The following is a 17375-nucleotide window of genomic DNA, read 5'->3' on the forward strand; positions in this document are numbered from 1 at the left end:
GGATTAGACTGTTTTAAAAAATATATATATAATAAAAAATTAAAAATATTTTCTTTTTTCATTTGTTGAATTGCTTTTAGAATATTTTCAATTATTCAACCGAAAACTATTTTATTATTTTATTGTTAATATTTTAAAAAATTTAATTTTCATGCACTAAAATATTGAGAAAAAGTCTATAACATAGAACCATTATTATTTTTTTTAGGTAAATTAAAAGCATTATAAAACGTTATAGTGAGTAGTAAATAGTAGAGGGTCATATAGTAGCAATAATTTTATGCATTTTTATTCATATATAATATATAAAATAAATAAAAAATTATACAAAGTGGAGGATTAAACTTTACCTAGATAAAAAGCAAAACAAAGAACAAAAACACAAATCCAAAATTAGAGAGACTATCATTAAACTAGTTATCATGAAGACAAGAGGTTAAGTTTCTCAAAAAAGAAAAGCTATGTAATGTGCCGAAGAGAAATCAACTTGCCAACAATTTCTCATTCCACTCTAATACTCCTATAAAGGAATCATCAAGAGTATGGCGGAGGTGGACTCTTAGACTGGTATGATAACTCTCAACATTGCGCAGAATCTATAGGTTTTGTTTTTTAGTTTTCTTAGAGACATACGGAGTAAATGAAACCTCTTTTTGAGTATTGATATGTTCTAGTTGTCGCTGTTAAAATGGCGATTATAGAAACATTTAACTTCTTATGGGGCATGAAAATTCTGTGGGAGGAAGATTCTTCGAAAGAGTTTACTTATTTTCAGCCAAACACCGCATACCAAGAACTCATCTCTAAAAGCCGTATGTATAACACTAAACTAAAAATTTATTTATTTCACTTATTTTATTTTTGAAATTTGAGATTAAACATGTATACTGTATTATTTATAAACTTAATTCATTTTAATATATTTTTTAAAATTAGTAAAATTACTTAATATATAACAAATATTCGCTAATTTTATATTTGAAAAATCTTAAAAATTAATTTGTTAGGAAAAAATATTTTAATGATAATTTAATTATTTCAATTTTTTTTTGCGTAAACCATCTTCTACGTGCAACTGTAGAGATTGATTCCTTGAATTTTGTGGGATTCAAATAGTGATAAACTATCCCTAAAAGTTTAAATATTTTATAAAAAAATTTTGTAAAAGTATCCCGTAATTGAGAATGGTATATCTATACACACGCGTGAAATTCAATATCTGCAAAGAATTTTTTTAAAGATGCAAATTTTATTAAAATAAAATTAAAATAGCATGTCCCAAAAAACTAGTAAAAGGGAAAGCTAAGTACAAAGGTGGATTAATTCCCAAACCACAACCAGTAAGAAACCTGTCAAATACAACACAACACAAACCAGTCTACAAAGAAATGTTAAGGAGAGTAATTTTAGAATGAGTTACTTTGATTATTACTACGTCTAGCAAGAGAACCGATGATTTCAAATTTTTTTCTTCCCCAATGCCCAGCAAGAGAACCAGTAATCTAAGCACTAAAGTTCTAATTAAATGAAAGAAAAATTCCAATTAAATATTGTACCAAAAAAAAATCCAATTAAATAAATTTGCTATTTCCGTTAATGAAGTTGGTTTCATCTTTGAAAACTATAGTGTTCTGAGGTTTTTGTGAGTCATTGTCGAATGTCGCGAGCTGTAATTCCAGCAAGCCTGATTTCAAGACCTGAAGAACACATCAAATGACTAACGAAGTTTGCAGCTCCTCCGCTCCTAAGCGGCTCCAGTTTGACGGAGGTGGCTAGTAGTGGACATCGTGGGTGCCAAGAGGGAAAACATAGATGAAATAATAGAGAAAAGCCGAGAGAACTCACACTTATGTTTATGAGATTTGCCCTTTATGTTACGAAATTGTTCTTCTATGCATAACATTGTATATATGTGTCTAAATTATGTGTTTACTGTTTAGTTATCATTCCGCGATGTACACATGATTTTTTTTTTGTTCAAATAAAGTTTGAGTCTAAGACATTCTCCATTCATGCATAATATTCGAACTCATCATGATCACCACCAGGTGACCATGAAATTTTATAAATGGACCTAAGAAATATAAAACTAAATTCAAAGTATCAAACATTAATATTATATTTGTGTTGAAGAAAGTATGAAACATTGATGAATAATCAATTATTAGTAATATAAATTACATGCAAAAATACATAATAAACTAATTCATGTGTGGAAAACATTTCAATTTTTGAGTTATCACTCTTTCTTCCCATTTGAGCACTAAATTAGATAATGCCCTTCTAGAGGAACCATTTTCACTCACAGCAGTAGCAGCTCCAACTCTCAAATCTTCAATTCTTCTCCTTAATTGCAAGCCTTCACCATCCCTTGAACATTGGTCCATTATAATCATTATAACTCTAGCAACTTCCTCTCCTTTTATAATCCCATCTTCCTCATCAATTTTTGGTCTCACTGCCACTTTAAAAACATCTGTAAGAGTTGCTGCATTCATTCTTTGCTCAGCAAACAATGGCCAACAAATCATAGGCACACCAAAAACCAAACCCTCTAAAGATGAACCCCAACCACAATGAGTCAAAAAACCACCTATCGAACCATGACTCAGAATTTCAACTTGTGGGGCCCATGAAGGAATTATCAAGCCTTGATCTTTAGTCCTTTCCAAAAAACCCAATGGCAAATATTTTAATGGGTCATCATCAAAATCATGATTACCTTTTGGTGATGATTCACTAAAATAAGCAGAATTGGATTGCTTACTTGGAACTCTTAAAACCCACAAAAAATTGCAACCACTTAATTCTAACCCAAAAGCTATTTCATTGATTTGTTCATTAGTGAGTGTTCCACCACTCCCAAAAGAAATGAACAAAACAGATTTTTTAGGGTTCTTGTTCAACCATGTAATACACTTTGACTCATTTTCCTTACTCTTTGACTCTTTTTGAATGATGGGTCCCACAGGGTAAACATTGAGAAAATCCTCCATAGATCTTATTGCATCTAGTTCCAAATCTTTGAAGCTATTGATGATGATACCATCTACCAAAGAGAATCTTTGACACAAAAGAAGAAATGCTTTGTATGTTTCACTAGATCTTCCAAAAAGAACAGGGTCAGGAAAATCTTTTACCTTAAAAGAAACCTTAGAATTTGGAATGTCAAAAGTTTTTGTTGTGTCTATAAACTCAGATGAAAGAGTTTCATCAAGTTTTGGAAGACCAAGACAAAACTGAATTCCTATAGCTGATGAAGTAGCAAAGAAATAAGACAAAAGGTTGAACTTTTTAGCTATATCAATAACATCACTTGAGAAAACATCAAAAACCAAAGCAACAAGGTTGTTGTTTTCTAATTGTGAAGAAGTTAAAATTGTGTTAATAGCTTGGTACAAAGAGGGTAGGGAGTGTTTAACTGTGAGTTTCATTTGTGTTGACATGTGAATGTTAGGAGGAAGGTCATGGATGTTGATTTGAGGAAGGAACATGAAATCAATGTTTGGTGGAAGAGAGTTTAAGATTGATTTGGTTGAAAGTGTTGGGGGACCTAGTGTTGGAATGAGGAATTTGACATGGAAATTTTTGTGATGAAGAATAAGTAGTTTTGCAAATTCTACAAGTGGGATTAAATGGCTTAATCCTGGACAAGGAACCATGGCTATGCATACCTTTTGGTGCTCCATGGTTTTTTCTAGTATGATTGAATAATGAAGTTGAGCATTGTGATGAATATAACTTATAATTTAATTTGGAAACTTAAAGTTTTAGTGGAGATGCATTTTATAAAGGGCTCACGGTAGAGTGAGAGACCATCTCATATCTTTCACCGGTGCATCACAAGTTTTATGTATCGGATTGAATCTGATGCATGATATTATGGTGTATCGTCAGTATTATATAATTTTTTTTTTATTTTTTTTACACTCTCTTTTGTATATCAGCAATATTTTTTTAGGTAAATATTTCGAAACTGTTTTCCCCGAATAAATCGGGAACTTTGTTTCAAAAAAAAATTTCTCGAAAATATTTGAAACTTTTTTTTCCGATATCCAAATAAAATATCGGAACTTTTTCTAGAAAAAAAATCGGAAACTTTTTTTCGGAAAATATCCGAAACTTTTTTTTCGAATAAAATATCGAAACTTTTTTCCGACAAAAGATCGGAAACTTTTTTTCCAAAAAACACTCTGAAATTGTTTTTATCTAAAATCGAAACTTTTTTCCCAAAAAATGAAAAAAAAATTCCCAAAAAAATATCGAAAACTTTTTTCCGAAAAAATCAAAAACTTTTTCACAAAAATAAAAATAAATATGATACTAACGGTACACTATAATATCATGTATCACATTCAATCTAACGGTATTTAATAATTGCTCATAATATATGGACCTCAATTTAAATGGACCATTGGTGGACCTCATTAAGTTACTTGCTATAGCAGGTCAAGTGATATCAATATTATGGGACCGTTGAAAACTCGTTCTGCAGGTCAAAAGTTACTTTCAAGGTTTGGTTTCATTTGGTTAGTTTTCGTTGTCTAGTGAGCTAGTAACAAACCCATAAACCTCCTTCTTTCTACCCCACTTTCATTTGCAACTTTGTACCATTGAAACAAAAATTAAGCTTTGAAGCTTCCATAGTAGTTGGTACTTGGTACCAACACAAGTATGAGGTTATTTTTTTCAAGAAAGAGATGTGTTGGGCATGCAATCAACTAACTAATTTATTGTCTTCTTGTTTGAGATTGTTACGACTATTGGAAAAACCATATAAAAATATTGCTTGAAATGAGGAAAAAAGTCATTGTCCATATGTTTTTAAATTGATCAGATCTGTAAACTTGAAAGTAGCTATTTATGTAGCTCGAAAACATCATATGCAGTAGCTTAAGATTCTTGAGAAAGAGTTTATGAGGGATAGATCTTGTGTTTGAGCCAACATTGCTATGTTTATTGAGTAGTTTTAGGACCAGAAAAAGAGCATAGAAGGAGGAATACACAAAATGTCAGTAGACCCCACAAAATTGGTAAATCATCGGCTATAGCAAGTAATTTATTGAGTTCCACCCATGGTCCCTTTAATATGAGGTCCATATTAGGGGTTCCCTATATATATATATATATATATATATATATATATATATATATATATATATATATATATATATATATATATATAAGAAAGATACATCTACTAATCAACTAATTATTATTGTATTTATACATACCTAATACTCTATTAGAGATGATCGACATATCATGTTTACAATTATTATATTTAAATAAGTTTTTTTTTCTATAAATATCTTAAATTTTATTTTTATTCGTATCAAAAATTTCAACAAATTTTGGTTTTCAAAATATTTTCCGTCACAACTTTGGTCCTTTCAATTCATGTGTATCATTGGAAAATTTGAAAATTTTCTCCGTGTTCATTTTTAGCACATTTTAGAAATTTCTCTTGTAAAATGTTAATTTTTTTAAAGAGTCATGAATTAAATATGTTTTTTTATATTAAAAATTTATATTTAATTTATCTTTTGTTAAAAAATTCTAAATTTTTTGTGAGAGTGATTCTTATAATATTATGAACATGAATATAAAACTCATTAACAAATGTGAAGAGTATACTTGTTTAAAAAATGAACTAATTAAAAATTGTGAGACGTGATGTATTTTGTGAGACCAAAACTTACTGAAAATTTTTATAGTGAATACCAACAAAATTTGAAATTTATAATAAACTTTAATTAACATTTTTTTTTTTACTTTTATGTTTTGTAGGACACATATGTTTATCATTGAAACTTTATCAAATATAAACAAATTGTCGCTGATAAATATTATAATTATAACTATCATACACGAGACAACAATCTTACACTAACGAGTAAGTTTGTAATGAGACTAATTTCGTACTATACAATAGTCAACCTATTTTATTTTATTATATTAATATAGATTCATTTTTATAAATTAAATTATTTAAATAATTTTTTTTGCATTGTCTTAATAGAAAAATGTAAATAAAAATTAAATTATATAAAAATTTTGTAATCTCCTTTTGCATTGTAATTTAATATAATTGTCTCGGTGTTGTCTTAATAGAGAGGATTCGGTCTCCAAAGTCCAAACACATTGAACGCTAGTAAAAACAAAAAACATATCCCCACACAACTAAGTGACATGTTTCTATGGCACAATCGCCAATAAAATTTATTTAGACATATACACATATCTAACAAATTAAAAGAAAAATATAATAGTCACGTCAATCAATATTATTTTAATTTTTTCTTTTTAATTTTTTTATTCTTTGTATAAGTATGCCTAAACAATGAAGTGTTGAGTTTGTGCGATGACTTTCTCAGCAACTAATAACAAAAGAGTGGGTCTACACAAAGCAAAAACCACACGTCTAAGTAAAAGAGATCAAAACAAAATCCAACCAAATACTAGGATTATTAAATAGCTATATGCATAAAAAAAATAAAATCGAATACTAGGATTATCAATTACGTTTGAAAGCAAAATTCAATGATTATTATGAACATGATTTAAATAGCTATGCGTGCGATTCTGCATGGAAAACGTGATGTAACATTAAATCCACTAGTAGAAAAATGACATAGTATTTGCATCCGTCTAACATATGTTAGATGTAAAAAGTTATATGGAGTAGTATTTACATCTAGTTTCAATATCGAGCATTCATTCATAGGCACCGATAGATTTTATACTCATAAGACTTTGATGCTAAACAGTGCTCGTACATTTGTTAAGTATAGTAAAAAAAGAAAAAAAAATTAATATTTGAAAGATAATTTTTTAAACTTTTAAAGTTTTGAATACGCAAATTTTAAGACAACATTTCTTTGTTAATATGCTTATGATTTGGAGATACTGTTTAGCATTTTTTTAGTTAATTAAATAAATTAAGGTTCCACATAATTTTTATAGTAAGCTTGATGAATGCACATACATGTTACATAGTTAAATATAAAAGTTTTGTATTTAATAATATAAAAAATATCAAATACACAATTTTCAATTTCTTTTCTTATATTTATTTCTTTAATATATATCTTAAGAGTACACATTAACATTTTCATTAAGATAATAATTGAAGAAAAGGAAGTATATATTAAAATATGATCAACAGTCACTGTCAAAAAAGTGTATGATCAACGGTCTTATTTTAGCACCTAACATAACTGGTTTATATTTTATTTTCTTGACAGTAACATGCTAACTACTCCTAGTAACAACTCAATTACTATAAGAATTAAAATATGAATTTAATAGAATACTTTCCCTTATATTTCCTTTGCCTTGATATATATATATATATCATGAAAATCAAGTTCTGAAAATCAAGTTCTGCAACACTTAATGTTCATGGGACACACGTGGTAGGAGAAGCAGGTTGCTCCTTTAATTTCTTAATGCAAGGTCAATATTCATGTACCAAAAATATTAATTTGTTCAAATAAAGACATAACCCATCTCTTGTACCAAAAAATAAAATAAAAACACATAACTCATCTCAAGATACCTAGTGCACCATCAATATTGAGTGTTTGGACACTAATATTAATGGCTAGTTGTACTCTTGTTGTAATGGTCAAACATTGATAATAAAAAAACATATAAAAAACGTAGAACTTAATTGCATATTTGGTATCTTACGTTTATTTTAAGTTTTAATTTGGTTCTTACGTACGTTTAAAAAGTTTCAAGTTGACCCCTTATGTTACTGATGTCAACATAAGTTGATCATTTTTGTTAAATTTTAGCAAACTTTCAATTAAATTTTGAGTTAATTTCGTCTAAAACTTTCACGTGACACCTTCCTAAGTTGTCCACATATGCAAAAATGTTAGCCACATGGCCAGTTTAAATAGAAATTTGACTAAAAGGACAAACTTGAAACTATTTAAACATAATGGACCAAATTAAAACCTAAAATAAACTCAAGGAACCAAAGTAATTAAGCATATTATTAATTAGACCACTACAAATAAGGTGCTGTAAACTTAAATTACCGAATTTTAGCACATATATCAAAATGAAGAATTTCATACCTTGTTTCTCTACCAAAAAAAATAATATATTTCACACCTTGTTTGCTTTGTTATTACTCATAAATATAAACTTATTCTGTTTTGTGTTATTCGTAGAACTATGTTGTTAATTGAATTGAAGTTTAATTAATGATTTTCATATTTCTTTCTATTTTCATTGATTTGTTCTTTATAGGAAGCAAAAAAGATGGATTACTCATTCACGAACCAATAATTTTCTATTAGTGTACAAAACTCTGTTATTAGGTTGCAAATATCGACCCAAGAAGAATGTAAATGATGAATAAGAACAAGGTGAAAGGAACATATGCTAACAAATAATAATAATATAGTGCCTTAGTTTTTTTAATGTTTTTATTTTGGTAGTTGTACGTCAACCACTCGATTCCTCCGATGGTCAAGAATGGTGCAGCAAGGGAGGCGGCAGAGAATTTTGCAGCTAAGGATCCAAATCGATATAAAGTGTGGTAACAATTTAGTAAACACGGTTATTTAACAATTAGTCACGGATAAACCATGGCAAAACAGTGGCTAGAAAACGTAGGTTTGCTACGGTTGAAACCGTAGCTAAATAATACTTTAAAGATTCATGGCAAACGTTTTTATTTTTTATTTTGAAAGCTGCCCTTCTTTCAGGCTATTTTTTGTCTTTATTTTCTTATACTATTCAAACTATGCAAATTGATAAATTTAAAGTTTATTAACACTAAATTTATCTATTCCTAAGCTAAATTTTTCTAACCTGAGGCTCATACACGACAAAAAATTCGCAACATATTAGTGATAAGAATTATAATCAGATTAAAATCAATGCTAAGAAATAATAGGATAACATAAATGGAATACAACAACTAACTGTAGACCCACCCAAAGAATCATAGGATTGAAAGCTATATAGAAAAAACAAATGTATTTATAAATCAAATGTACTTCTATAAGCACATTTTAATAGTACATGTTGAAAATTGTAAGGTTTAATAACAAAAATTACATGATGCAAGGCATTCACCACAACTAACTTGGTCTTGGAGACACTCAACTAAATTTGTTTGAGTGTGTCTATATATATATATACAAAGAATTTATAATAAAATGCAAATTTTATTAAAATAGCATATCCCAAAAAACAAGTAATAGGGAAAGCCAAGAAAGTACAAAGGGTGGATTAATTCCCTAACCACAACCAAAAAGAAACCGGCCAAATACAAGACAAAATCAGCCAAGTAATTTTATTTTCATAATGTTTAATGTACAACTCACATGATCAAGTATATGTTCAATAGATCAATGAATTAAAAAGAAATTAACTAAGTCCTATTACAATAAGCAACCAAGTCTATGTTGCTACATTTACAAAGATATACTTAATTACTATTCTTAGAAGCATACATACATACATACATATATTATGATGAAATCAACAATGCAATGCAATGCATTATCAGTTTATGGAAATTGGAAATCTCCACCACCACCTGCATCAGCGCCCCTCGGCGGACTAATTGCAACCCAAAGCAAAGAAAGTGTAATTGCAATAAGACCTGACCAAACATATACAATGGTTGGTGTCTTCCCTCTCCTTCCCATCAATCCTTTTGCAAATGGATACAAATGAGCAAGAACCCAAAAACTAAAGAATGCTCCTCCTATAAACTTACTCCATTGCGGGTTTGCGCTATAAATCGTCCTAGAAAATGCAACTATAATGGCAATGATATTTACCATGGCAATAACAATTGGTGGAATCATTAGGGAACTCCATTTGACTATATACAAATCTGCGAAGATATCATCGTTGTCCTCTCCTGCTGATTTCGATGTTAAAGTAAAAGAAATCTCGATACCTGCTATCACTTTTAGCAGTCCTTGCACAACAGCAGCCAGATGAGCGCTAGTGCCGGATATGAGCCAAAATTGTTCGTTTCTCCACCACTGCTCCAACTCTACGCCAGACCACTTAACCTCGAGAATGGCAAGCGCCACTAGGCACACGGTCATGGTGAGTAAGTAGATTAAGAAGGAGATACTGAGGGTTTGCACAATAAAATATCCGGAGAACAATGATAGTGCTGGGAGGAAGCAATACACAATGAGGAAGAGGGAGGTGAAGGGGTAGATTCCCACATTGAGGTAAGAGAGACGTTGTAAAAGTAGTAGGCGTTTACTGCCGAGGAATGCATTGTTCTTGGAGAAAAAGATCTCAACAGAACCAGTGGCCCATCTTAGCACCTGGTGTAGTCGATCAGTAAGGTTAATTGGTGCTGATCCACGAAATGCATCTCGTTTGGTTACACAATATACAGAACGCCATCCTCGATTGTGCATTCGGTACCCTGTAACCACGTCTTCTGTCACCGACCCATAAATCCATCCTACTCTATCTCCCCATTCGGTCTTGTCTTCGTACCTACATGTAATATGATATATATGTAATAAGATCTAATGAAACTATATAAATTAATTGTTTTTCTATGATTTATTATATGTAAAAATATGTTCTCTATTTTGTGTAAATGTGTGTGTTGGCCAAGGTATGCATACCAACAAGAAATCACAGACACGGCTTCAGCTACAGTACTAGCATCGAGTGGTTGGCGAGGTTCCCTGAGTGCACCTGGCTTGCGCCCATACTTGACAGCAGGATGATCACCAAGAGGCCGACCTTGATACTCAGCGATAGCTATGCTCTGAGCCAACATGGTTGAATTACCGAAGCGTTTAGGCAACAAGTGTATGTCTAGATCTTTATCAAATTGACTAGGAGTCAATGCCGGTGTTCTTTCACTCAATTCACCATCACCATCACCACCATTCTTTTTAGCATTTTCCATTTCCAAGTCACCTGAAGGAGGATCAAATCCATACAATGCAAACCGCCTGAACATGCACCCGGTTCCCACATAGAATGGACCTTGGAGACCGTCGAGGGCTCTCATGTTTCCGTCAAAGAAAACAGTGTTGTGATTGGCATAGCGATCTGAGGGATCAATACCTTCAAATCTTTGGGGGAACTGAATATAGCATATGTCTTCGCCACCTCTGTCCATCATGAAGCACATTCCTTCACGTATTGCCTTGCAATTATAGATATAGTGATCGCAATCAAGGTTGAGAATGAATGGTCCATTTGATAGGATTGCAGATGATCGAACAAGTGCATTCATAGCACCAGCTTTCTTGTTGTGATCATAACCTGGCCTCTTCTCTCGAGATACATATACAAACATAGGCAAACGTGTATCTACCTCAGAGAAATCTATGATCTTATCGTCTCTACCTCCCATTAACGGATCAGGACTTGGAGGCTTTAACATCACCTATTCATATACATGTATGTAGTTAAATTCAAATATACAATATATACACTACAACAAATGTAAGTGCAAGTTCATAATCAAATCTACCTGAAGTATTCCAGCATGATCACCTTTAGCATGTTCGCTCGATGCAGTAATCCAAGTACCAGGCCAATGGGTGCCATCAGCCATCCAAGTGGCCTTTAATACTCTGATCGGCTCAGAAGGATCCGCGCCACTCTCCTTATAATGCTTCATCATCTTCATTTCCTCTCTTGCATTAAATGCATCAGATCTTCTTCTAATTGAATCCGGAAGGCTATTTATACGCACCTTGAACTCGTCATATTCTCTCTTCACCCTTCTTCTATCCTTCACAAAATCTAAGTTGCTCTTGTTTTTAGTTGGATCGACTTTTAAGGCAAAGTAAGATTCAGGATTCCTTGGTTCAATATTGTGTTTTCGACAAAAGGGAACCCATAAATCAGCAAAACTTGCGGCCTCAGCCATGGCTTCGAAAGTCAAGAGAGCACCGCCGTCATCTGAAACATAACAAGAAAGCTTCTCCACAGGATAATCAACTGCTAATATGGAAAGAATGGTATTGGCAGTTGTAAGAGGTGGTTCCTTCTCAGGATCAGCCGTGGATACAAAGAGGTCAACACCGGGTAGATCAGATCTCCCTGTTGGATTTGATGGCGATGGACTGTCAAATTTCTCATGAAGAACAACAAGGTCAGTCGAACGATTAACTGGACAAAGCTTTGGAATTTGGTCGAGTATCCACGAGAATCCAAACCATATCTCACAAGTAATTGACATTAGCCACAACCATACTGCATCGGTATTTGGGTGAAACACTCTCCAATGTAAGAAGAAACACATCACTACTAAGCGAACGGCAATAAGCAACCTACATATTAATGAAACACATGCACAATTAGATACAATTATAACTGACTAGCTAAGTTATATATGTTTAATCCTATAATAGTTATATATATATATAGTTATATACAATTACATATATAATAACCAACCTATATGGACTTATGATGCCTGATGGAATTGGTATTACTCTGCACAAAGGCTTCCAAGGTTTATCAGAAGCATCAAATACTCCTTCATGCATACCATCACCATCATCTTCATCATCTGGAGGCCAATAAGCATTGCCAACTCCATAGGTACCTTTGGTCTCAAACAACCACTTATTGTGATCAAACTCTCCATTTTGATTTCGCTTCATAACCGACATATTATTTGGTCCAGGTAATGGCAATGCTCTATGTGAACTGTCATTGTTATCATCATCATAATCTCCCATTTTGTATGGCTCCTTACAACCGGGACACAAACCGGTTTCTTTTTCTGCATCTAAAAAACAATCTCTACAAATCTTGTACCTGGTAAAAATATACAGGTCATCAAATTTGGCGTCTCTAACACATAATAAAATTGGATGATGTTATTGCATGACACAATATTTGAATTTGATTGTCCAATTAAAATCAATGGTAAACATCATCAGAAATTAATTTAATGAACATGTAATTTGAATCGTCTGATATCACATCATTGACCTGAAATTTAAAACTGTGTAAAACTGCACGGACAAATTACTACGGTCAATTAAGAACCCTCTAACATATAGCGATTAAATTACAGTAGACGAATCTACATTTTTTCTGAAAGTAAATTGCCAATTTCCACACACACATGCGCGCGCACACATATATGATATATGCAAAACTTGAAATACATACATACCTACACTCACATGGAGTGACATCATTTCCTCTTTCATCCTTCATAACTTTTCCATCACAAATTGAACAAGAAGAACCTTTAGCCCCTGCCATTTGAGGATGAGTCACTTCAGAATCAATTACTTTATCCATTAAATGAGCTCTTGTTACACTATTGAATCCTCCAGTAAATAAAGAATTTGAAACATATTGTTCTTCAGCTTTCATTGCCACAGAAGTATCCATTGGTTGATTATCAGGTGTTGGAGGAATATGAACAGTATAATTCATATAATCAGCTGATAGTTCTGAAGACATTTCAATGTCTTCTTTTGATAAACTAACATATCTTCCACTTGATGTTCTTCTTGCAAATTTTATACTTGGTTTCTCGCCCGCATTACTTCCTTCTCCAGCAATACGTAAAGTTTTCTTCGATGATGACGCCATTTCTTTCAAATTATAATTGGTATATATACACCTCTAAACCTTGCAATATGTATATAATTCTATTTATTTTCTACCTGCTAAGTAAATCTACACCTTCTACACCTTGCAATATGAACATGCATTGAACTTTATGGCCTATTTGTTTCACCTATATAATTCTTGAAGAAGAAATACAATTTGTTCCTCAATTCACCATCATTGGAACAAACCATTTTCTCCCATTGTGTATCTACAAGGAACAATCAAGGTTCAAATTATGGAAGGAGAAAAGTGGTTAGAGAAAATGAAAATTGATTGACTATGAAACAGATTTTGTTAGAAAAGAGAATACTACCGAAGTTGAAAATGGATTTTATGGTGGGAGACCAAGTCATTGATATGTCGCTATTTTCATGGTTTTCATTTCCTTGTTTCTAGGAGTGTGTAGATATATGACAAAATCTAAAAATTCATACAGAGATTTCAGGTTCATATTTGGGTAACCATAAAAAAATGTCCGGCTTAACAATCACGATGTTTACGAGATTTCTATATACTATTTTGCAAATACATGATAATTCATAGTAATTAAGTCCAAAAAAATTCATAGTGATACAATTTTTCTAATGATACATCAAGGGATAATAGGTGTTTACCCACTATGTTAAGAGTCCCGCATCGATTGAGAGATGGTCTGACTAAGTGTTTATAAACTAGAGGCAATCCTCAGTTTACAACCCGGTTTTGTAAGGAAGAGTTAGACCCAATACTCATTTCTAAGATGGTATCAGAGTCTCTCCACGATCCACTAGGCCACCTGTTATCAGGTTTCCGCTATCGGGCACCCACCGTTTATATCCACGCACCAAGCCCAATAGTGCTGGGCGTGAGGGGGTGTGTTAAGAGTCCCACATCGGTTGAGAGATGACCTGACTAAGTGTTTATAAACTAGAGGCAATCCTCATCTTACAAGCCCGTTTTGTAAGGAAGAGTTAGGCCCAATACTCATTTCTAAGACTCAACAATGTAGACGAGTTTTGGTTTATCCCCAATAATATTATTTTTTTGATTTACCCCACTATAATGTGAAGATTCTCTTATTTAGCTCCCTGATGCAATGTGTTGACTTAACATCCACACAAATGATGATGGCATGGTCAATAAGGGGTAACCTAAAATTCGCTAACATTGTAGTGGGGAAAAGGACGAAATCTTATGCCTACACATTCACAGTTCAAATGACGATATCAAGAAGAGTGTTTCAGCCACTCTCTGGAGTATTTGTGGGATCACAAACCTTTCGACGTTTCCGGAACTTGTTTACTACTCTTGGAAAAAAACAGGCATAGAAAAATAAAAGAACAAAACCACAACACGAGAGTATAATGTGGAAACTCCAAAACCGGAGAAAAAACCAATATGCCGTTGTCTAAACCAACAACCAAAGAATAAACACTATATGAAAATTGTTACAACACATAGATTTCACTCTCAACCACTCCATGAGCCCAATAAATCCACACTATCCAAAGTAAATATTTGAACCACATTTTACAATACTCTAAAAAAAGAGCTAAGAGAAAGAAAAATACACAAATATAAATTTGAAGTGTTTCTGAGTGTTACTGCTTGGTGTGTTGAAATAAGGAATTTGAGGTCTCTATAAATAACATTGAGCTCCCCAACCTTTCACTTCTCTAAGCAATGTGGGACTTCTCCAATATAATTTCCGTTACCTTTTTTTTTTCTTCATTAGCAATGTGAGACTTACATTGCATCAACCGCAACAATCTCCACCTTGATTGTAAAAATTATCTTTAATCTTAATTTTCTACACTGACAATCATAATTCTCATTGTCTATACCGATAAATTAAATTATCATACTACACCATAAAGAATACATTACACTTAAAACTAAATCATCCCAAGAATTTTCTTCACTAGAACTAAACCATCATAAGAATTTTCTTCTCTGTTTCAGCTAACGATTAAGCCAAGTAACAGTTGGTTAAAGTGTAATGTTGATTGTGTTGTTTTTTCAGTTGACAGGTCCTTTGGCATAAGCGATTGCTTCTGTGACAGCTCCGACACTTTGGTGCAAGCTCGTACCTTATGTTTCCCTCATGTTGCTCCTGCCGTTGAATGTGAGGCTTCAACCCTTCTTGTTGCTCTCCAAATTGCAGTGGAAAGTGGTTATGCTCAGGTCAACTTTGAGAGTGTCTGTCAAACTGTGGTTAATGGTATAATAAAAGGTGACGCCTATCTTAATGAAGTAGAGGCTATTTTGACAAGTTGTAGGTCCCTTATTTCATCGAATGCTAGCTACAATCTACCTTTTATTAGAAGGCAAGCTAATAGAGTCGCTCATAATCTAGCTAAAGCGTTTATATTTCAGTTTCAAGCGCTAGTATCTTTTATTATTCTCCTCATTGTATTAATACTATTATTCATAATAAATGAATTGATTTATACCTTTATCTCAAAAAAGCTTTAATAGTAAAAATAAAATAAAAAGAAATTACAAAATGTTCAAGAGGATTGGGATCCTCTCCAATTTTCTCTCATGTTTTCTCTCATTTTTCTTAATCTGAGGATTGGTGAATTACAAAAAATAAAAATGAGAGAAAATCAACATTTGGATTAACAAAAATGAGAGAAAACATAAGGGAAAATTAGAGAGATTCAAATCCAATGTTCGAGACCGTTCGAGACCGAACAAGTTTATGGGTTACGGACAAAAAAAATATTATAGTGTGTTTCCGGTTAAAATAAAAACAAGATTAATGTCAATGGAGTTGAATGGTTAAGTATCTTTTAGAAAATAGTTATGGATGTTTAGAAACAAATTTATTACAAAATTAACCTTTAGTTTTTTTTTTTGGTACAAAAATTAACCTTTAGTTAATGTTGGTTTAAATTGTAAAAAGTGGTTTTTTTTTGGCACAAAGTAAAAAGTGGTTTTTTAGTAATAACAAAGTAATAAGTTATCGGACAAATATCTTCAAATTATTAAGGGGTAGAATAGAAAAAAACTAAGTTAAAAGTTGAAATTCTTGAAAATAAATAAAAAGAAGCAGAAAAATGATGTATCTAACCAAAATGATGTATCTAACGATATGAATGAATCCGGAACATGTTTAGGAATTAAAGCACGACATTTATGGGCTGAATGGCTCTCGGTTGCGCAGGTACAGCAAAGTAGCAGCCAATCTGATCAAAACCAGCAGGCTACCCGATGGCAAAAACCAGTCTAAGGTTGGTACAAGTGCAACGTCGATGCGGCATTTCATAAAGAGCAAAACAGGACCAGTTTCGGATGGTGCATTCATGACGATGAAGAACATTTTGTCAAGGCAGAGACGGCGTGGATGATGGGCAATTGCAGCATTGTAGAAGGTGAATCCCTAGCCTTACTTGAAGCATTGAAAGCATTGGAACAAAGTGGCAAAACTCATGTTATTATTGAAACGGATTCTAAAAACGTGGTGGATGCAATTCGTCATTTATGCGGTGGTAGCTCTGAATTTAGTTCCATTATTCGCCTTATTAATAATATTATGTTATGTAATCCAAACTTCAAGGTTGAGTTTGTTAAGCGGCAAGCGAACATATTTGCTCACACCCTTGCTAGGGCGGCCATTTATTGGTCTAGCCGCTGTACTTTTGAATCCTTACCTACTTGTATTTCTTTGTTATTAAGTAATGAAATGAGATAGTTTATTGAGCGTCAAAAAAAAAAAAAAAAACCAAACAAATCATGATACGAAAAATTGAAATTAAGAAATTATTTTTTCCCTCAAAAAAATATTA

The 17375-nt window shown here is 32.3% G+C and overlaps 2 protein-coding genes across 2 annotated transcripts; both read right to left on the reverse strand.

Moving 5' to 3' along the window:
- Positions 1-2094: 2094 nt before the first annotated feature.
- Positions 2095-3766, reverse strand: LOC123902943 (hydroquinone glucosyltransferase-like). Its single transcript, XM_045952785.1, has one exon. It carries the CDS (start codon positions 3687-3689, stop codon positions 2202-2204), a length of 1488 nt encoding a protein of 495 aa, XP_045808741.1. The 5' UTR covers positions 3690-3766; the 3' UTR covers positions 2095-2201.
- A 5770-nt stretch (positions 3767-9536) lies between these two features.
- Positions 9537-13584, reverse strand: LOC123921271 (cellulose synthase-like protein D4). The gene is made up of 5 exons (XM_045973750.1): positions 13306-13584; positions 12427-12725; positions 11495-12299; positions 10632-11407; positions 9537-10497 (listed from the first exon to the last, which is right to left on the reverse strand). The coding sequence occupies exons 1-5, from the start codon at positions 13582-13584 to the stop codon at positions 9537-9539; spliced, it is 3120 nt and encodes a 1039-aa protein (XP_045829706.1).
- Positions 13585-17375: the final 3791 nt, after the last annotated feature.

This window comes from Trifolium pratense, linkage group LG1, assembly GCF_020283565.1.
Source record: "Trifolium pratense cultivar HEN17-A07 linkage group LG1, ARS_RC_1.1, whole genome shotgun sequence".
NCBI classification, from domain to species: domain Eukaryota; kingdom Viridiplantae; phylum Streptophyta; class Magnoliopsida; order Fabales; family Fabaceae; genus Trifolium; species Trifolium pratense.

What these genes read in the sequence shown, in the direction of transcription:
- LOC123902943 (XM_045952785.1), bottom strand. Translation starts at nt 3,689, where the DNA reads ATGGAGCACCAAAAGGTATGCATAGCCATGGTTCCTTGTCCAGGATTA.
- LOC123921271 (XM_045973750.1), bottom strand. Translation starts at nt 13,584, where the DNA reads ATGGCGTCATCATCGAAGAAAACTTTACGTATTGCTGGAGAAGGAAGT. An exon ending in ATCATGCTGGAATACTTCAG is followed by an intron (nt 11,408 to 11,494) that starts GTAGATTTGATT and finishes GTATATGAATAG; the next exon opens with GTGATGTTAAAGCCTCCAAG. An exon ending in GTGTCTGTGATTTCTTGTTG is followed by an intron (nt 10,498 to 10,631) that starts GTATGCATACCT and finishes TATTACATGTAG; the next exon opens with GTACGAAGACAAGACCGAAT.